Source organism: Phacochoerus africanus, chromosome 16, assembly GCF_016906955.1.
Source record: "Phacochoerus africanus isolate WHEZ1 chromosome 16, ROS_Pafr_v1, whole genome shotgun sequence".
Lineage (NCBI taxonomy): Eukaryota > Metazoa > Chordata > Mammalia > Artiodactyla > Suidae > Phacochoerus > Phacochoerus africanus.
The window spans coordinates 14,247,055-14,268,869 of NC_062559.1; the positions used below are offsets into that span (position 1 = coordinate 14,247,055).

Genomic DNA, 21,815 nt, shown 5'->3' on the forward strand with positions numbered 1-21,815 from the left:
CTGCCTCAACATTCTGGCTAACTGCTGCTCTCAGGGTGGAGAGGTGATAAGATGGTTCCAGTTGACCTTCTGGGTAATTGCAGTGCAGCTGCCTAGGGCTCTTCTCTCTCAATCTGATCTCCTCCTTGTTTGTTACTCAGCTGTGACTGCCAAGAACAGGGGTCTTATGTTTCCCAGGCAAACAGACCAACCACCTGTTTTCTTCTGCTGCTGGAAGCTAAACGATCAAGGAAATTCAGAAAAACCTGGAGCTACTTACAGAAGGTTTGGGAGCAGGTGACTTGTTTGCATCTGGGGTTTTGGTTAGCCATTCGTTGATGCGGCTGGAAACCCCCACCTTCAAGCCAGCAGTTTCCTACGAAGAGTCAACCACCCAATATTAAAGAAAAAAAAAAAAAACTACCTGGAAAGAAATCTTCAAAGCAACCTCAAAATACTACTCAGGATTACTTCACATAATGCTGATCAATTATTGATCATTATATTGACTATTTTGAGAACAATAAACCTTAAATTTGATACTTAAAGAATATATTATCTGATTTTCTTTCCACCCCACTTCACCAATTCCCAGTCCCAAGGTTAGTGATGAACTTGAGGAGGACTGTGGCCAGAGCATCCGGTATAGCCTATCAGCCTCAGGAACGCATTCTCTCTGAGCTGACTTTTGTGGTCATTGCAAAAGAAAGTAAGATTTATACTTTCTTCACTGCTTTTATAATTAGCTGTGTGATTCCAAAAGAAACAAACAAACAAAGCAGCAAAACCTCAACCTCCAAAATTAAACGACAGCAATCCCCTACTCACCTTATTTGGCGTCCCCGATGCAGTCGGGGACGAGAACACATTGCCTTTCTCCCACATGCTCTTGATGTTGCGGACACCTTCGGCTGGAACAGGAAGGTCTGAGGCTGCTGGCTTCGTGGGTTTTGTAGTTTTTGTTCCCTTAAGTACATGAATTATTTTCAGGATTGGTGCTGATAAGTTCGTTCTCATAAACCTACGGTAAGCTTGTCTTCCTCAGCATTATCATCTAAGTTCATTGTGTGAACACTCTCACCAAAAGCGAGAGACCCAATTTCTATTGTAAAAGTACATTCTGATGACACTCAAACCTTCAAATAAACCACTATATGTACTTCAGAGCATCTCTGAAGGCGAAGTGTGCTTTTTATTGGGACACCATTTATTGTCAAGGTGATATCCTACTTCATTTCTTCAGCAGACACTTCTTGAGTGCCTGCTGCATGCAGGGCACTGTGCTAGGCTCTGGGGACATGGCGATACTAGAGAGAGTCCACTCTGTAGGCCACAGTGGACTGACATTAACAGGAGAGACAGTAAGTGGTCACGCACTATTATTTCACATTGCAGTAAGTGCTATGAAAGATGCGTGTGGTGCTGTAAGCTCGCCGAGGGAGCACACAGTAGGGCAATGGTGGTTTAGCAGGACAGTAAAGGCTACCCTGACGACGTGACATTTAAAACCAGGTCTGATGGGAGACTTGGAAGCGGCTGGCAAGGGAAGAGACAATCACCATTCCACACAGAGGTAAGAGCATATGCAAGGACCAAAGAAACGGATGTGTTGAACTTGCTGAACGACTGAAACATTGAAAAGACCACTGCCTGGAGAACAGACTGCAAGGAAGAAGGATGGGCATAAAAGAAAAGTGTGCTACTTTTCCAGTGGTAGTGATGGGCATCCCCCCAGTCACAGAGTTTCTCCCCTGGTCCTGCTTTGGTGCCTGTCGCATGTGTCATCAAGGTGGGCAGCCAGGGTGCGCAGCACCCTCTCTGGACTATGTAAAGGCCGAAAGCACAGTCCTGGCTTCCCTTACCCCCTTAGGGCTATGATCCATTCAACCACAGAAAGTAACTACCTGCAATTTGTCTTATATTTTAGTGGACACTAAATCTCATGAAAATCTCTTCTGGAGTATTTGGACTTGATTATTCATTTGATAAATCATCAAGACCTCTCTCTTTCTCAATCCCTCTTATCATTTGTTTATGAGCTAGTCTGCAGTTACCTCCAGTCTACAGTACAAAGGAGAGGAGAAAATCCAATCCAACTGATCCATTTACTTTATCACAGGCAACTAAAACCATTGACCAAAGTCAATCACATCTTGATCAATGGCACCCACCCTCTTAGTGCTTTGGATCGTGGAAATAGACATTATTTCCACATAGAGTAAAATCCTCTAGGCCGACTGGGTGGAAAAAAAGTCAGTTTTTAAAATGCATGGTCCTTCGAATACAACACAATCAATTTGAAAATGATGGCGATTAAATTCCAGCTGGCTATCATCTTTATATTAGTTTACACTACTTATTTACTTGACAATAAAAAGTTTTTATAGGCCAAAGAGGACTAATGACCGTTGTAAGGGGTGTGTTTAAACTATATATGGGAACACATTTTATAAGGAATGAAGGATATTGAAGATATACTTGTGAACATGTAGATAATATAGTTAAATAACAATAAACCCCTTTGTTTAAAAAATGACACCTACATTAAAGAATACTCAGGCATAAGTCAGAGAAAGATAAATATCCTATGGTATTCCTATGATATCACTTACATGTAGAATCTAATAAAAATGATACGCAAGAACTTATTTACGAAACAAACTCACAGATTTCAAAACCAATCTTAGGGGAGGGAGGAATTGGGAGGGTGGGAATATCATGTGCACGCTACTGTATAAAACAGATGGTTAACGAGAACCTACTGCAGAGCACGGGGAAATCTACTCAATAGTTTGTAATAACCTATATGGGAAAAAAGAATGGATATATTTCTATGTATGACTGATTCACATTGCTGTACACCTGAAACAAATACAACATTGCAGTCAACTATACTCCAATAAAATTAGATTTTAAAAAGAATACTCAGGTGTAAAGTGGTAAACAATACTTTAACACTTCTATAATATATCTTTATTATGGTTTTCTCTATAACTAATTTAAAGGATAATAAAGCACCATTAACATTCTTTTTTTTTTTTTTTAATTTTCCCACTGTACAGCAAGGGGGTCAGGTTATCCTTACATGTATACATTACAATTATATTTTTTCCCCCATTTTTTTTTAAATTTTTTTAATTTTTAACCATTAACATTCTAACACTACCAGACTTGAAAGTTGTCCTAAGCATTTCTGTGATTATTTACATAATCAGAGTCGATTTCTGTTTGACCATAGCCATGAGGACATCTCTCACCTCAATTGCGCTGGTGTACTGCTCCAGCCTGCTGTCAATCTTGGAGACCACTGCTGCTTGATGAGTTGATTTGACACCACTGCTAAGGAGATGAACACACATATACATGCGTACAAACATGAGAGAGGACTTTTCCATAATGGCTGAGGATTCTCAGTTGAACAGTCAACTATATTTACCTTTTCTGCACAGACTTATTCAAAAATTCTGCTCGCTCTTCTATCTAGGAATTGGAAAAAAAAAATAAAGCCAGTTAATATTTTCAGTTTATAAGCAGTGCTTCTCAGCCCATAGTACTATCTCCCTTGAACGTGAATAAAATCACGAAAGAGCATCAAGGAGTATGAGGGTGCTGGGCACAGAGTGGAAAACTACCTAGAAGGTATTTGTTTTTGTTTTGCCTTTTAGGGCTGCACCTGCAGCATATGGAAGTTCCCAGGCTAGGGGTCAAATCGGAGCTACAGCGGCCGGCCGACACCACAGCCACAGCAACGCAGGATCTGAGCCACGTCTATGACCTACACCACAGCTCACGGCAACGTGTCGGATCCTTAACCCACTGAGCGAGGCCAGGGATTGAACCTGCATCCTCACAGATACTAGCTGGAAAAGTTACTGCTGAGCCACAAAGAGAACTCCCTAAACAAGAAGGTATTTGATAATGCAGTTTGGGAGATGAAGGAAAGACTGGCAGAAGATAGAGAAATATGAAGTTCGGGAGGTAAATTAAAGACTAGTCAAAATGGAATAAAAATGCCTCAAATAATAAAAATCAGTGGCAAAAGATTTACATTTCAAGATTTAACAATTATTTGTTTTCTGAGGTACTTTAAATTTTTTTCATTTTATTGAGATATAAACTAGTTACACTAATGTCATTAGTATTACATTAGTTTTAGGTACACAACATCATGATTTGATATTTGTATATAAAAGAAAGATAACGAGGAACTGTGAGCTATTCACTTACTGTTTAGCCTGATTTTCTACTTTGATAGCTGTCAAGCCTGTTTCTGAACTTGACTTGCCAAGATGGGGATAAGGATAAGAGAAACTGGGGTACAGCTCATCAGGAAAGGGAGATGCCTCTCATGGAGGCCCTATTTGTCCAAGTGGGAAATAAGCCCAGAGAAACTGCTATGGATATACACTGGTGGGCAGTTCAATCATCTTTAATAAATTCTTTTTTTTTAAGCGAGAAATTCCTTTTTGCTACAGCTACTAAATCAAACATTATATTTTACTGAAACTCCATCACTCAAATCCAGAAGTTCTTTATAAGTCAGGAAATAGTGTTGACGCTTAATGGTACCCAACCCCAGGCTAGAAATGTCCTCTGCCAAGCATCACCTATCAGTATCAGCAAATAGTAAAACCTTCTTTGCATAGGATTGCATGTGCAAAGCACACTGGTGCTGAAGGGATCCGTTTTCTGCCCTGTTCAGGGCAGCCAAGGAATCTACTAGACAACAGTTATTCCAGGCTGGTCGGGTGGACTGTCCCCTACAATCTTCAAGGCATCAATGACTTTTTCTGGACTGGGCTGCCCTGGGACTCATGGATTACTAATAAATACCCTGAAGATTTTGGGGAAATATGCTTTACTCCTAATATCAGTTGAATGATAATTTCTTTTATGGATGTAAGTGAGGGCACTTCATCCTTTCTAGTGATTTCCTACTAAGATAAATTCATTGAAAATAAAACTTTATGCAAAAAAATTACTATTGGTATCCCTGAGTTTATGAGATGCAAAGCGTCTTAGCTCTTATATTTCTGGCCTTAACATGAACTGAGAAGTGCATTCCTGGAGAAAAGTTCCCAATTGAGAGGTAAAATAACCTGGAACCACACAATGCACTGGCACTTTTAATATTATTTGTCCATCTATCCATCCTACTTTTAACCCTGCCAGCCTGTCAACCAACCAACCAATAAATTATAAAGTTGAACACCCCGCAATGTATAAGATAATATACAATGTATAAGATAATATACTAATAGAGTCAGGGAAGACTAGTAGAACATATAAATGAAATTTTAAAATTTCAATGGTAAGTGCCATATTAAAGATAAAATTCAGTGGGAGAAGGCTTTTCAAATGTATTAGTATTTGAGCTAAGATTTGAGGTTTATAGTTTATATAGCTTGATAAATGTGTTTCTGAGAGCGAGGGTGGGAATGCTTGAGTTGGGGGGTGAGGACATTTCTGGAAAAGTAAACATATGCACAAAGGGTTGGGGAACCAAGAAGCATGCAGAGTGATGGGGCGGGGGGGAAGGATAGTGAAGGCAGAGAAGAGACTTGCTCTCTGTAGCACCTCCAGCACTGCTCTGACCCAGGGATCATCTTGCTAACCTTGGCCATCACATTGATTCAATTTACAGAAGCTCTCAGATTCTAATTCCTCCTTTTCTATCTACCATATCCAATACAGCCTGACTTCACTGTCACATTTTGTCAGGACTTACCAACTATTACTGATAGAAAATTCCTATACTCAGAGACTCGGGATAATGCAACAATTTGTAAACAAAATGTTCAGGGCAAGTTTAAAGAGGGACATTGGTTCTCGTGAAGACCAAGAGGTGGCAGTGTTGTCAATAAAATTCAAGGGGGAAAATCCACACAATTTTAGCAAACTAGCAATTTCTTCATGCCACACTCCCTCTACATCAAGATGTGAAAGCAGTAATGATGAAAACAAAATTCTAAATTTACTTTACTTAAAACTTTTTCTTTGTATGACTTATGTAAGAAAAATCATTCGCTGCTAGCATAATTTTACTATGAGAAATCATGTTCTAAGCTTCTCAGACAAGGAACAGAAGTCATGAGAAATTAACAAAATACACTAGTTGAAACTATCTTGAGGTCAAATATCAAATGTTTTCCTCCCACTGGCATTCAACAATGCTGGCTTGTGACCATTTATAAAGGCCACAGAGCCAAGAGTATCAATAGTTGCAAGAATTCAATAGAAGGACCTGAAATTAAGCTCTAAAACAAGAGCCACAGCAAGTTCTTCAAGGCACATTCTATGGAGAAAAGCACTAGACTGCCTGTTGTTGAAAGCATGGCTCTGTTACATAGAAATTAAAAATGTTTTGTTTCATAGTAACAACAACAACAACAACAACAAAAAAAGACAAAAAAATGTTTTGTTTCTTTTTCATATATCAACTGCTTTGATTACACATATGGGCCCCTCTACCAGAGAGAGTAGATAAATGGCTTCCTGGGAACTCATGAGTCTGGTTGATGGAAACAAGACAGAAGTTAATTGGGAAAACTTAGTAGAGACGTTTGGAGAGGGAGAATGGGTTGCAGTTTCCTCCAAAATATATATATATGTATATATATAAAAATTAGAAATTAGAAGTCTAATTTCTAGATGATTATTCCTTTCCTCATGTTCCCAAAACAGTTCAAGAAAAGGTTGGCTTAGGGTGGCATTTGAAGGAAGGTTGAGGGGGAGACCATGGTTTTCTTTGATTATTGATGACCCAGGAACAAAAGGATCTGTACTGGGCCAGAGGGAGACCCAGGGTCTGCAGAGAGAGGGTCTGAACTGAGAGGAGTTTGCCTTTCTGCTCTTTCGCCTACAGCAGGAGTATGCAAACTACGGCCCATTGGCTCATGTTTTCTATCCACTCAAGAGCTAAGAACATTTTACATTGTTAAATGGTTGGAAAAAAATCAAAAGAAAATTTTGTGACATGGGGAAATTTTATGAAATTCAAACCACAAAGCCTCTTTTTATTCCTTCTTCTCCAGCTCAAGACTTCACTGAGCTGGTAGTCTACATTTGGTTACCTGCAGGATTCTTGAATTCCCCTGAGGCGGTCAGCTATGTTAATGCCCTAGGGGCAGTGACCTTGCTTTGTGCTCTCTCCTTAATAGTACATAGCACACATCAGATTAGTTATAAACATCAAATATTAAATAAAAATCTCCCGCTGTGGCTTGCTTTGGATTCCCAGTGGAACAGCCCTTGAGACAAGGGGTCAAATGATGGAATTTACTCGGGAAACGTCAGCACTGTGGTGGGCTAGGACTCAGACCATCATAAAGCTATCTGGAGATAAAAATACTGTTTTTCAGGCGAAACAGGTAATAACTGTAAAAGGTAAGTAACCGGCTTTTGGTCATTTTAGCACATTAGACCTTGCACATATTGATGGATACACACATGCACACGTTAACCAGCTGGAGCCTGGCTCTGACGCTATACTGGCTTTGCCCATTGTCAATGTGCTGTGAACCAGCTAGGCTGATGGAAATCGAGGATGAGAAAAACAACTGCTAAAAGTTCCAGTCTCTGAGAATTCATTCGTTTGTGTACTCATTAAATAAATAGTTGTTGAGTATCTTCACTGTGCCAGGTACTCAAAACATGTTAACCATTTAAGCAAAAAGCAGATTTGCTCTCAATAATGGCACTTTCTTGAGTCTGCACTCTTAGCACTCTCTCTCAACCATCCCATCATCTCCCTGACTCAGCTCCTTCCTGCTCCTTCTCTTTTCTCTCTCGGCAACACCTCCATCTTATCATTAGGAGCTCTGCTCTATGAAGGCAACACACACAGACCGTTTACTCATCCTGGCAAGTAAAATTTTGTCTCCTCCCATGATTACAGCTTTAAAATTTGACCTGTGTCATTTCTAGCTACCCGGCTCTTAATAAAGACAAATTTAAAAATGAATATTAGCATGAAAGGCAGCTTAAGCTTTTAAAATATATTTGCCTACATTATACAGGTTAAATTTTTCCATTTGTAACTGCTCAAAGCAATATGGTATGCAGAGAGGGTGGCTCAGTGAGATCCAGAGATAACTGCCAAAGGTCATTTTAATGTATACCAAAGATCTAATAAACAGACACAAATTCTCCACTTTATTTCTCTCCTTTCCATATCCTGATAACAAAAAGAAGCTATGAAATTGCTGAAAGATGGAGCAAAAAGATAAAAGAAGCAAAGGCTTTGAATAATCAGTAGCTAACTCAGGGGCTAAAATCGAGTTTCTGTTATATTATAATGGCATCTTATAAGAAAGTTTTCTGGGGAAAAAAATACCTTGAGAGATGACCCTTTGGGAGTGAAACATTTGAAGGGCTTCTTGTCGTCTGACAAACCATCTTCTGGCATCTTCTGGCGTTTCTCAGCAGCTTCTGCCCTTCGCCTTTCAATCTCTTCCTTTAGCCTCCTCTTCTCTTCCTAAGAGAGAAAGAACAAATAACAAGGGCGTCCATCAGCTTCACGCCAAAAGAAAAGAGTGCTGAGGGGGCAGAGCATAGTCTCAGAGGAAAAATACCCAGGTTCTAGAAAAGAAGCCATCCCTTCCTCAAGGGTGCCTCAAGGGTGGCACCAAGCTTGGGAGTTCAACTGCCTCCACACTCTGACGCTGCCCCTTCCCAACTGTGTGACCTTGGCCACGCTACTTATCTGCTCTGTGCCTTGGTTTCTTCATCTGTCAAATGGGATAATAACAGGATCCACTGCCCAGGGCTTTAGCAAGGACTAAATGAGAAAGCCCGTGTGAAGTGCGAACTGGTGCTCAGTGTTAAGATCATCACTGTTATCATCGTCCCGCCAAGCTCTCTAACAATGACCTTCCCCTCTGTGTATGCAAAATAAGGGTCTCTTCTACCTACTTCCTAGAAGAGTTGTGAAGACAAATGTGATGATTTACACGCAAAGTTATACAAACGTGTGCTACTATATTTACCACCTTGTACAGGATATGATTTCATGGCGTCCCCCACCTCTGTTTTAGGTGGTTTAACAAATCTGAAATGGTGTAGATGCTGCATCCTAGTGGTGAAATTGGATGTTTACAGTTTGTCTGTGAACCCCTCTGTGCCTTCATTCCTGGCCAAGAATACTTTCTCCTGTTTTCTCATCAAGCTCCACATTTTCTATGAACAATTTTCTGAGAGATTAATGGAGTCATTTGTAGTTTTCAAACTGGATGTTCTCAAGCAGAGACAGGATATTCATCTGTCAGGGGATGTTGAAGAAAGATCCTGTGTGTTATGGACTGAACGTTTGTGGCCCTCCCCAAACACATATGTTGAAATCTTAACCCCTAAAGAGATGGTATGGGGGGGGGGTGCAGTTGGAGAGGTGATTAGATCATGAGAGTGGAATCTTCATGAAAGGGACGAAGTGCCTTTCAAAAAGAGCTCTCTCACCACTTTGGCCCTATGAGGTCACAGCAAGAAGACTACCATTTGTGAACTGGGAAGTGAGGTCTCACCGGACACAGAATTTGCTGGCACTTTGATCCTGGACGTCCTAACCTCAAAAGTGTGAGAAATGAATTTCTGTTGCTTATCAGCCTACGAAAATTTCTTACAGCAGCCCCAACTAAGACTTTGTGCTTAGTAGGAGGTTAGACCAAGTCATCTCCTAGGTCCAGTTCAGTTCAAGAGTTCCTGTTTCTCTTCTGCCTTCACTGATACTTTGTTTCTCTTTAAGTAACAGTAATAACTATAACTTCCTGAGTGACTCTTAGGTACCAGGCACCATGAATACAATGATTTCATCGTCACCACAACTTGAAAGGAGATATTTCACAGATAAAGAAAAGAAGTCTCAGAGCAATCCAGCAATTCTCCCAAGGTCCCAGCTTGCCAATGTCAGAGTTAGGAATATAAGGCCAGGTGTATTTGATTCTAAAGCTCTGTCATCCCAATTACTTCCCAACCAAAGGTCACTGGCTCATTGAAAGCTAGAGTTGGAAGAGCACTTGGAATAATCCATGCAAACTTTCCACAAGTTCAGGGAATGTTTGTGTAGGATCCACATCAGAAAGTCATCTAAAGTCTTTTTGCATATTTTTAATGATGGGCAGTCACTACTTCTGAAGATAAATGGGAAAAAGTCTAGGCTGAGTGGGAGAAGCTGGGTCTCAATACTGGTTCTACCACTTACTAGTCAAGTATTTCACACAAGTCACTCAAACTATTTGACTCCTATAGTTTTGTCCATAAAATGAGAATACTACTACTTCAGGATTAAAGGAGAAACACACCTTGTAAACTACAAGTCTTACAGTAGTTGCTTAAGTACTTTTCTACTTTTCAAAATTTGCCTTTTGAAACTTTATCTGTTGTTTTTAGTTTTGTTTAAGAAGACGGAACAAATTCATCTGTTCATAATTACTGGGCTCCTGCTACATGCCTGGCACGAACTGGGTCCTGGGTATACAGTAATGAACAAAGCAGATACTATCCCTGCCTGTGAAAATCTAGTTCCTTACTTTTCCATTTAAAATACCCCAAAAGCAATTGAAAAGACTCTTCTCCATAAAAACCCTTCAAATACTAAAAAAACAGCTATCACGTGACTTTTGGTTCTTGTGATCTGCAGACCTTTTCATCCTCCGCTGCTCTCTAACTGTTGTCTTATTGAGGGACAGTACAGGGTCATGGATTAAGACAAGTGGGACCTGGGGAAAAAATTACAAAACCCTCTCTGTGGCTCAGTTTCCTCATCTGTAAAATGGGGATGATAAGACTACCCACGTCAGAGAGTTCTTAGGGGAACTGGATAAACTAATGCGTATAAAGGGTTTAGAACCACGCCTGGCACAGAGCAAGCGGATTAATCTTCAAATGTGTTTGGACTCTGACAGCAGCAGTTCACCGGGGAAGAAACTATTTCCAGGGCTGGAAGGGTGAACAGAGCTCCACACACAGCGGCTCGGGCGTGCTGAGTGCTGGGTGCGCTGGGCGCGGTGCCCTCCTTACCTCCTCTCTGACTTTTCGCTCTGCTTCCTCCTGCTTCCTCCTCTGCTCCTCCTCCTCCAGGACCTTCCTTCGCTCCTCCCTCTTCTTCTTCAGCTCCTCCAGTTCCAAGGCCGCCTCCTGCTGCTTCTGCTTGAGCTTCTCGAACTCCTCACTCTCTGTCTCCCCGCGGCGGCGGCGAAGCTCCTCCAGCCGCTTGCCCGCTTCCACTTGGGAAGCGCCTTCAGTCTCCTTGGCCTCACTGGCCCTCCCTCCAGGGCGGCTGCAAAGGAGGTGGACACATGTCTGCCTTACTGCACAGTGGATCCTCCCAGCAGCCCAAGGTGTAGGCTGGGGGCCCCTGGGAATCTCCAGGTTAGGTCTGAATCCAAGTCCCTCCTCTGCCACTTACCCCGGCTATCCTCCGATGTACGACGGGGGCAAAGAGGCACTGAAGGTGGGATTGTAAATAGGTAGAGCCACTTGGAGAACAGTAGGGGAGTTCCTCCAAAGATTAGCAGTAGAACTGCCCTATGCCCCAGCAATTCCACTTCTGGGTATTTATCCAAAGAAAAACACTAATTCAAAAAGATATATGCAGCCCAAGGTCCTGCAGCATTATTTACAACAGCCAAGATACGGAAACAACCCAAGTGTCCACTGATGGTTGAATGTATAAAGAAAATGCGGAATAAATACAGATAATGGAATATATTCAGCCACAAAAAAAGGAGAAATCACACTCAAATACTTGTTAATAAGTAGTGAGGGCATTTTTAGCTGAATGTGAACACAGGTAGCCCATTTCTGACACTTTTGTAACAGATGAATTACCACAGTCTGGTATCATTTATTTCATGGAGAGAGTGGCACAGTGTTTCTAGCTATGGAGCAAGAGGAAGAATAAAACGGAAAAATGAATTCAAGATCACACAATTACCAATACCAATCTCATGTGTACATCTCATGCTTTTTAAATAATGAGGTAGTTCTGAATAAACTATGTCCTTTAGGACAATGACTTTCAGGTTGGAAAATCAATTTAGTGACCTGTAATTAGCATAAAAAAAACCCTAGAAAACATCAGAGGGCATTGCACAGAACAAGGGAAATGCGTATTTCTTGATGTGCTTTTTTCATTTATAAATATATACGTAGCTGTGTACTGGGTTATGATGTAAAATTTATTTCTTACTAGGCGCTGAGGTTAAACAATTAAAATATATGTTCTAGGTTCTTGATGGCTAAAGATGAACTCTTTTATATTTAACTCAATCGAGGTTAGAAGGTCCCTGAAAACTTGGCAACCTGTTTCAGGGTCTTAAAGGTTCATAGGCCTATACCTCCACAGAGGAAATCTCCCCTCTCAGTTATTTTAAGGTCTTTCCATCTTCAGAGATGAGTTTGTTCTTTCTTTGTGTTCACTATGTTAGTATTTGGTTGGACTGGCAAACTTATATCTATAGAAACTTCTCTGGATTCCACTAGGTGTTGCTCGGTCTTCATTTTGGATATTCAAAGACCCATCATTAGGGACTGATTAAATAAATCATGATCCATCCACCCAGCTGAACACTCTAACATTAACTGCAGGCTTACATTCATTGGTACAGAGGCTAGCTAAGATACATTGTTACACACAATGCAAGAATCATTTCAAAACAGAGAGGTATAGGGAGTTCCCGTTGTGGCGCAGCAGAAACGAATCCGACTAGGAACCAGAAGGTTACGGGTTCGATCCCTGGCCTCGCTCAGTGGGTTAAGGACTGGCATTGTCGTGAGCTGTGGTGTAGGTCACAGACACGGCACAGATCTGGCATTGCTGTGGCTCTGGCGTAGGCTGGCAGCAACAGCTCTGATTAGACCCCTAGCCTGGGAACCTCCATATGCCACGGGTGTGGCCCTAAAAAGACAAAATAATAAATAAACAAATAAAACAGAGATTTATAACTATAGGAGTTCCCTGGCAGCCTAGTGGTTAAGGATCTGGTTTTGCCACTGCTGTGGCTAGAGTCACTGCTGTGGCACACGTTCAATCCCTGTCCCAGGAATTTATGCATGCTGCAGAATTATACATATATAATTATACTAACACATATACATACTATATGTACATGTGTGTGTCTATTTTGAATGCATACACACAGAGAATGCCTGGAAAAAATGTTACTGGTAGTTATCTTTGGGTGATGGGTATTTCTTTTTATACTTTTAATATAATATTTATTTTCTGAATGTTTTAATGAGTACATTTCCCCTCTGTAATCAGAATAAAAACCCTGATTCCCACAATAAAAAAGTAAACAGAGGAGTTCCCATCGTGGTGCAGTGGTTAACGAATCCGACTAGGAACCATGAGGTTGCGGGTTCGGTCCCTGCCCTTGCTCAGTGGGTTAACGATCCGGCGTTGCCGTGAGCTGTGGTGTAGGTTGCAGACGCGGCTTGGATCCCGCATTTCTGTGGCTCTGGCGTAGGCCGGTGGCTACAGCTCCGATTGGACCCCTAGCCTGGGAACCTCCATATGCCACGGGAGCGGCCCAAAGAAATAGCAAAAAGACAAAAAAAAAAAAAAAAAGGAAACAGAAAGCAAAACAAATCGTTTTGTTCTTTCTACAAAACCTTGGTATTATCTGCTGTCTGTCTAGGCTTGCTTCTTGAATTGAAATTTTCCTATTATGCTTTAGGGGAAACAATTTGCCAGTAAGAAAGTAGGCCTACTAAAGGGAGCAGTAATTAAATCGGACCAAAGGAGCTATGCTCAAAACTGGAAGAGGAGTTCCATCCACGTCGCCTTTGCTCAGATGTGCTGGCATGCACTCAGCATTAGGGTGCCACCAATATGGAAATTTCTTCCAGAAGGTTCTCTCTCTCTCCTTGGCTTTGCTAGGTGCAAGATGAACATCAGACTTTTTACTATGAACAGCTGGTTTTCAGTTAGACTGGGGAGCTCTAAGCTAATCTAAAGAGAGGTTCAGAGTTCCCGTCGTGGCACAGTAGAAATGAATCCGACTAGGAACCCTGAGGTTGCAGGTTCCACCCCTGGCCTCACTCAGTGGGTTAAGGATCGGGCATTGCCCTGAGCTGTGGTATAGGTAGCAGATGAGGCTCGGATCTGTTGTTGCTGTGGCTATGGTGTAGGCTGGTGGCTATAGCTCTGATTGGATCCCTAGCCTGGGAATCTCCACGTGCCGCCACAGGTGTGGCCCTAAAAAAAATAAAATAAAATAAATAAAGAGAGCCTCCCACTCCCTTCCCTGCTCCTTACTTTATAACTATGTGGAGCAAAACCAGGTGTCTCTGCTTCTATTGGCATCAACTTCTAACTGAAACTAAAACTAATATTATGTTGGCAGCTAAACAGAAACTAATAACATGGTGGCAGCTTGTTTCATTCTTTTCTGCCCAAACACAAACAGTTAAAAGCAAGAGTCCCATTTATGGCTTCTCAGTGATCAATCTGTTTGCCATCCCTTCTGACTTATCTCTTTGAATTCCAGTTCTCTGGATTTCCAAATGGTGGGTGTGTTAATTATTAATTTGAGCTTTGACTGAAGCTGGTTGGCAAGTTTGCTAATTGTTAACCAATCTTCTTTCTACTGATGGATTTTTTAAAACATTACTTCTCTTAACAAAATTGTGTTGGTACCTACACATATATTTTAAACTATCAGATAATTAAATGATAACATTACTAGGTAATATTTATTCAACGCTTTTCATGAACATGACACTGTTCTAGGGCTTTAAAACATTAAACTACTGGCGCTTCAGCAAGCTCTGCATTCCGCTTACCAGCCTGAATCAACATGATTTCTAGATTTTCTATGAATTCCTAAGTAAACAATTTTCACATCTACTTTCTCGCCAACCCCAAGCAACATCTATAGGTTCTACCCTTTTCATTCCTTCACACTTTATTTAGGCTTTGTATGCACATCTTTTCTTCCATGTGCTTTAGGCTCTTTTTTGGATAAATGTGACTAGGTTGCTGCTCAAATTTTTGTGTAGAAAAATTGTTTGGGTACTGCTGTATTTATCTAAGATCTTAGCACCTTAGAGCAGCTGGAAATGTCCATCTCTAGTAGTTCTCCTTACTTCCAAGTATTATAAATGCTTTGTTGTAAGGCATAGTCTGACTTCTGTACAATACCTGCTTGAAAATTTCTTATTTGCAGTGTCGTGAAAATCCAAGTCTACTGGCAAGGCTGCTACCAAGGAAGACCCCATGGGAATCCATGTTACAGGGACCCAAGACTCTTTTCTAGGACATCTGGCACAGGAACCAGTGACATAACAGAGACTGGCATTTGGCAGCAGTGGTTGGAGGGAATGGGGCACAGAGAATTAGGCAGCCAGGTGTCTATGGCAGGCTTCTGCAACTTGAGTCCTTCTGCAAAGCTGATGGGGGTCAGGGGCGGCTCTCTGTATTCATTGTATCTAGAGGTGAGGATTTACCTGCATATACTTGTCTCTCTGTCCTTAAATCAGCTGCCCAGATAGTCAAGATAAAGTGGGGAGGGGGTGAAAAGGGGAAACTGAAGCTATGCAGGAGGTTTTCCAAACTAGAGTGGTAGTCGTGTGCCCTCTTCCTCCCTCTTAGAGATTCCCAACACAAAGTAACATCGAGGGCTCTAAGTACTTTGGAAACACACGGTTAAACTAAATGAATCAGATTGAAGTATTTGGCTACTGAGCCAACATGGTTTTAGGCAACAATTACTTACAACCTTAAGCAAATAGATTCTTGAAAATGGTACTGAGAAGGCTCTCTTATGAAGTTGGCTGGACCATACAGAGACCAAATCAATGATACTAACTCCAGTCATAATGTTTTCTAATAAACTGATCTTACATGAACATATTAGGTCAGTGAACAAAAAAACCATGGATGCCAAGCATGATCTGCCTTGCCAAATAATGGGAAAAGCAGATCAAACCGTGTCTGAGCGATGCCTGCTGGTCGCCTGTTAGTGACTGATAGCCTGACCTGCTGACTGAGCATCTCTAAGACAATGGCCAACGACCTCACAACAAAAGTATGTTGCCTGTTAGCACGTTTCTGTCTGGAGGCACAGGGTAGGGAGACTGATTTTTTTGGTTGTTGTTCCACATGTGAACAGAGTCACTGTTAACTCTTCACTACTTCTTACCTGAACGTATTCTCGGTGTGTTTGAGCTTGTGGGTCATGAATTCTCCATTCTGTGCCTTCACGTCTGTAAGTCCCTTCTTTCCATCCAAGAAGCCCTTAACTTCTTCCTTGCGTTCTTTGTCCTTTTTAGTCTTCTCATCTTTGATCTAGTCAGTGGTATAGATCAGGAAGAAACATAACAATAAGAATCGTATTGGGTTTTGGTTGGTATCACCAAATAAGACCCAACATTGTTAGGAAGCCAGAAAACTCACAAGTAAAACAAACCACTGGAGAATAATGTGGTAGAGCTGAAATCAGAGGAAATTCTTAGAGCATGAGCTATGGGCGTCCAGCCTCTGAGGAAAGACCTTGACCACAATTTTAGGAGGTCAAGATCATTCCTGATTTCACTGAGGTTTTATTTTCCAAAGTAGTGGAGGTGTTACCGTTTGGAAATGATTATATTCTGGGAACTCCACCTAAGAGTGGTTGTTTTCAGTTCCCACTGGGAAGAGCAATTATTAGTGTGGCCTTGATGGGAGAATGGCCAGGTTGTTTGGACAGATTTCTTCTTGGACGAAGGGGACTTGAGGACACAAACGTGTTGAGGAGGAAAGAAGAAACCTACCGAGTTACCAGATCTGTCAAGCTGAGTTTGGCAGATGGCAGGGGAAGACCACCCTTGTATTTCACCAAATGAATAACTTGGGTCCCCAGAACAGAAGACATAATAACCCTACCTTTAGGGGGATGACTCAGAGACCTGTGGGGTTACGTTTGTAGTCATCTAAACCATTAAAGATAGAATGGAATGGGAAAAATTCCAGGGTTTACCTTGACTTCCATTGAAGGTAATAATTTAGTCTCTGGATGTGGTTTTGTGATTATTGTAGGAGAAAGGAAGGTGATACAGGGAGAGCAGCTTTAAGTTTTTTTTTTTTTTTTTTTCTTTTGAGGGTTTTGTGTTACAAGTTCCTCACAGTGAGACAGATTATTTCAAAATAAACTGAATTTACATAGCTTTGGGGGGAGTAAAGGAGCTCAAGTTACTTTACCTTTATCATCTCACCCATTCTTAAAAAGTGAGTGTGAAAATGGCTGAGGTTCATTAATGCTCTTTTCAAGACAAAGAGCGACAAGACACTAACATGCTAAAGAAACCTAAGAAGATGGGGTGCTGGCCAGGATGGTCCCTCCTACCTGACCACACATCTCTTTGCTGCTATTTTGTACTTCCCATAACCACCACCCTCTTCCCTTCACCCCCACCTAAGCGCATGTTTTACTGAGCAGAGTACAGATTTTTGCTCTTCTCTGATGAGGCTTCGGTAGTTCTTTGCCTGGTTGCCTTCCCTGAGTGCTATTTAAATTACTATAGATGGACTATTCACTACCATCCTGCCCTAATTATGACTTTAATCTTTTTCCAAGGGGCATACATCAAGGACAGCCCTTGGACATGCTGGCTGTTATTTTGCCATTCACTCTGAGAGTTTTGTCTGCAAGTCAGGAGATCTGAAAGCTGTCAACACACTTGCTGTGTTCCTTTCAAAGTCGCCTAATGTCTCTGGAATGCCGGCTGCAGGTACATAAGAAGAGAGAACTGGACTAGATGATCCCTTCCCAATCTTTCATCTTGTCATTTCCCTCTTGGCTCCTGATCTGTCCTGAGAGACTCCAGGCAAAAGAGAAGCTCCTGGTCTGTCCTACAGCATTAATGCAGCTCCTTGGTGGCTGTCACTGCCCGCTAATAAATCAGTATTCACTGGGTAGGCGGGGCAGGCAAGTCTCTTCTCATTTTGATCCACCATTGGTGCTTACAGACCCCAAAACCACAGACTGGAGTTTCTTTCCTGGTTAGGAAGTATTTAGGGAACACATTTAAGGGTGAGAGGGTCCTATCTCAGGGAACCCATGAAAGACATTCTGAGTCAAATCTCACAGTTTGGGAAGCACTATACAAAGAGAAATTCCCTTTAACTCATTTCTATTTTGGAGTCTGAGATATTTCCAGTCTCCCCAAATGCATGATCTGATTTACTGACTGAAAATGTGTGTAAAATAGATTTGTAAAACAATACATGTCTAACAGAAGAAAAATCCCCCCTTTATTGGCAAAGGTTACAGTGGATGGTATGCTTATGGTCTCTTTGGCAGACGTTCTTAGAAAAATTCCCAAAGAAATAATGAAAACTTGATTCTGACTGCAAACTATTTTTTCTTTCTGGGAAATGAATAAAGTTAATTCCACAACACCTTCAAATTTTATTTTAAGGAGTACAGTGGGTTGGATTCTGTAGCAGATTCAACCCAGCTCATGGGATATTCTGAGCCCACTGGGAAAAGCATTAGAAAAATGTTACCATGAAGAAAATCTGTGCTGATGGATTAATATGAGGATATTAAGATTAATATGTAACCTGAAGGAGCTAAAGTGCTTCCTACGCAGGTAACATCGGCACACTCATAAGAAAGGCTCTAGTCAAATGTGACCATCTGGATAAAACGATGGATACCCGGGATATTCCATGGGATAACACATAGCTGAATGTGTGTGTGAGGGGGTGGGAATTCAATGACAGGCCCTTGTGCCAGAGAGACACTCAGAAGGTCACGAGCAAGTCTAAAAGGACTGAGATGCCGGGCTCTGCGGTACACTGCTTTGCATTATTTGATTCCAGGAGAGTGAGGAGCACTGGTGCAAGTTACAGTTTTTGAGACTAAACTGAACCCACTTTTGCTAGATTTAGAAGCCTCAATTCCTTTCCCGGGTCCAACGTCTATCATATGGATGATCCATGGACAACGTGGACTTCACAGGGAGCTAAGGCTCGACACAGACCCACTGAGTCCAAGTCTGCGTGTGATCTGCATGCACACTAATGTTTGAGAGGCTTTGGCCTATGTGATATGAATATCAGTTGCAACGTGACACCAACAGCTCTGTTGGAAACTGTTTTCCTGTTAGAGGTCAGAAAAAAAAAAAAAAAAGCTCTAGGGTGAAGAACTAAAAAGAGGCATTTGATAGTTGGGGAAGAGAAAAAGCAGAAATGAAGTTTCACGGTTGGTGGTCATCTACGACCTGTCACCACAAAGAGTAAGACTACAGGGGAGAAAGGTTGTTTGTAAGGTATGGGAGTGACTTCTGGAAACGTCTGCTCTGAGACAGCTCACTTGAGGTTGGTGTTTACCGATCCTGCACAGCTGCTCGAGAGGAAGGCATTTTTTCAGGAGGGGGAGGGGACAAAAGGTGGGGTGGGAGGGGGAGGAGGAGGGTGTTTCAAAGGGTTAAATCAAGTAAAATATGGTTTCAGGTTATCCACATGAAGCAACAGCATAAACAGCTGGAGCGTGGGAAAATCTAGTCATTCAACTAGTAAGTTACGGACCAATGGTAAAAGAGGAATGACAACTTTTTTTTTTTTAACTTTGGGTGGAGGAGCTAATCTGGCTTTGTGTCAAAAAGAAGCCAAGTGCTGGGATACTGGAATGTGCCAGAGGGCAAAGTGGGAACGGCAGGTCAGAGGTCATCACACCATGGCCATTGTTGAACAGGGGTCTTATCTGAAAAGAGGAGCAGTGGGGATTGGAGCCTCTTTCTAGTTCTTGGGCACCGAACATTGACACAGAAGGCCTTGGTCATTAAAAACAAATCACATTGTAGTAAATTGAATTAAATTAAGTCGAAATCTAAACAATTATTCAGGGAGTTCCTGTTGTGGCTCAGAGGTAATGAGACTGGCTAGTATCAGTGAGGATGCAGGTTTGATCCCTGGCCTTGCTCAACAGGTTAGGGATCCAGTGTTGCCATGAGCTGTGGTGTAGGCTTCAGACACGGCTCGGATCCCACGTTGCTGTGGCTGTGGTATAGGCCGGCAGCTACAGCTCTGATTTGACCCCTAGCCTGGGAACCTCCATATGTCTCGGGGGCGGCCCTAAGAAGACAAAAAAAAAAAAAAGTTATTCAGCTTCCTCTCCTCCACATAAACTTAATTGCTGAGTTATGATTTCATGCCCTCTTTCTTCTGTACATAAATATATTCACCACAAAACACTAGCTTTAGAGATGAACTCATGTGAGATATTTCTGTTTGAGTTTAGTTCTCAGGTAATTTAGGGTCTTTTTGAGATAAATTTGTTGGTTTTTCTTCTGTAACAAAATGAGAACAGTGTTTCCCAACATGTTCAATGATTCCTTCAGCTGCCTAGTGTTCTGGTTGGGAGCATTTACACTTGCTCCTGCTTTTAAACGGGCGCTGTTCACGTCCCCAAAGCACCACAAGTTCTGTTAGAAACGGGGAGGGACACACACCTTAAACAAAATAAACATGACCCGAACTAGGCGTTCTTTACGTTTCATGTGGCTCTTAGGGAAAAAAAAAGTTGAAGAAAATAAGCAGCCCCGTATTTAATCTCATCTATTTTCTAAATACGGATTTTTCTGTTTCTTCCTCTATTCTCCATGGGTGGAGAAAAGGAGCAAGAGTCCATCTGAGCCAGAGCCCAAAGCTACAATCATAGGTGGCGGTAATGAAGTCTTCTTACCTTTGATACTTTAGTTTTGCCATGTTCAAATACTCTGAACGTATTACATACTGTCATGATTTTTAGGACTGCTCAACATAAGCTGATGGCTAAAATCGGGTCAAAGGCAGGCTATCTGATGTGGCCTTTTGATTATGTCAGAGCATAATGACATTCTTCCTGCACAGCCTCTGGTCCCCTGACTGGATTACTTACCTACAGTCAAACACCCTGGCACCAGCTCCTGTGTGTGTGCCTCAGAAATGCAATGCAGAACATTGGGCCAAACTTTTCTTTTGGAAACCAAATAGCATCTTCAGTTCACCAAATTTTCTACTGAGATGTGTGGGAGTGTTTTCCTTTGAAAAGTTAAATCATTAATCAAAGCCAGTTGGAAATATTTCATGATTGAAATGAAAGTATGATGGCTCAAGGGGGAAAAAATAGCACTTGGATGAGTGGAAAGCAGCAAAGACTGATCAGAGGAGTGTTTTTCAAGCTTTCTGACTGTAACCCACAGTAAAAAAAGACAACTTATATCACAAAGCAATACTTACTGGCCACAAGGCCCTCTGATATTAAATATTCTATTTCATTTTTTAAAAATGCAGATTGCCGTGTTTAACCCATTTTGAGATGCTCTAAGTTAATGCCACCACTCAACCTATCACGACTCATGGCTTGAAAAACACGGGATTAGAGGTTACAATTTTGAGATCATTGGACCTGAAATGTCATGGAATGCTGCTTTCTGTTGCTTTACGACTAAGGTTCTCAATGATATTTACCTCTTCTTTTTTGAAGGTAGGCTTGTCTTCTTGGGGCTTTTCTCTTTTAGCTTGCACTTTAGCCCCCCTTTCTTCTTCCTTTTTATTTTTAAGAATGGTAAGGTCAACTCATTTAAAAGAAGCCCTTGCTAGCGTACAAGAGTGAGAGGGTGCTCAGTCCCTCTTTGGCTGACCCAGTGCTCCTATGTCCCCCAGTCAGCAGCGTGGGATAGTTTCCTCCCACCCCAATGTTTTCTCATGTGCCTGCCACTGTGCTGGCTGAAATGGAGCGTGACTGGTGCTTCTCGCGCGTGTTTACAAACTTGGTGTGTGGTGTGGCGCATCTTGGTCCTGATCATCTCAATGGTAGCTGTGAGCGCCTTGTAAAAAGCAGGAATGAAAGACACTTCCAGTGCAAGGCAGA

The 21,815-nt window shown here is 41.7% G+C and overlaps 1 protein-coding gene across 11 annotated transcripts in view; it reads right to left on the reverse strand.

Annotated features, from left to right (window-relative positions):
• Positions 1-21,815, reverse strand: part of CALD1 (caldesmon 1) — a 208,695-nt gene that overhangs the window by 8,597 nt on the left and 178,283 nt on the right. For 5 of the 11 annotated variants that reach the window (XM_047763187.1, XM_047763190.1, XM_047763186.1 and 2 more), the window contains 8 exons: positions 21,413-21,490; positions 16,119-16,264; positions 10,993-11,251; positions 8,315-8,455; positions 3,416-3,459; positions 3,237-3,318; positions 808-945; positions 260-355 (listed from right to left, as the gene is read on the reverse strand). In XM_047763187.1, the coding sequence (XP_047619143.1) occupies positions 260-355; positions 808-945; positions 3,237-3,318; positions 3,416-3,459; positions 8,315-8,455; positions 10,993-11,251; positions 16,119-16,264; positions 21,413-21,490 (984 nt within the window). The remainder of the gene's footprint in view (positions 1-259; positions 356-807; positions 946-3,236; positions 3,319-3,415; positions 3,460-8,314; positions 8,456-10,992; positions 11,252-16,118; positions 16,265-21,412; positions 21,491-21,815) is intronic. The other 6 variants (XM_047763197.1, XM_047763196.1, XM_047763194.1 and 3 more) reach the window with 2 other exon arrangements.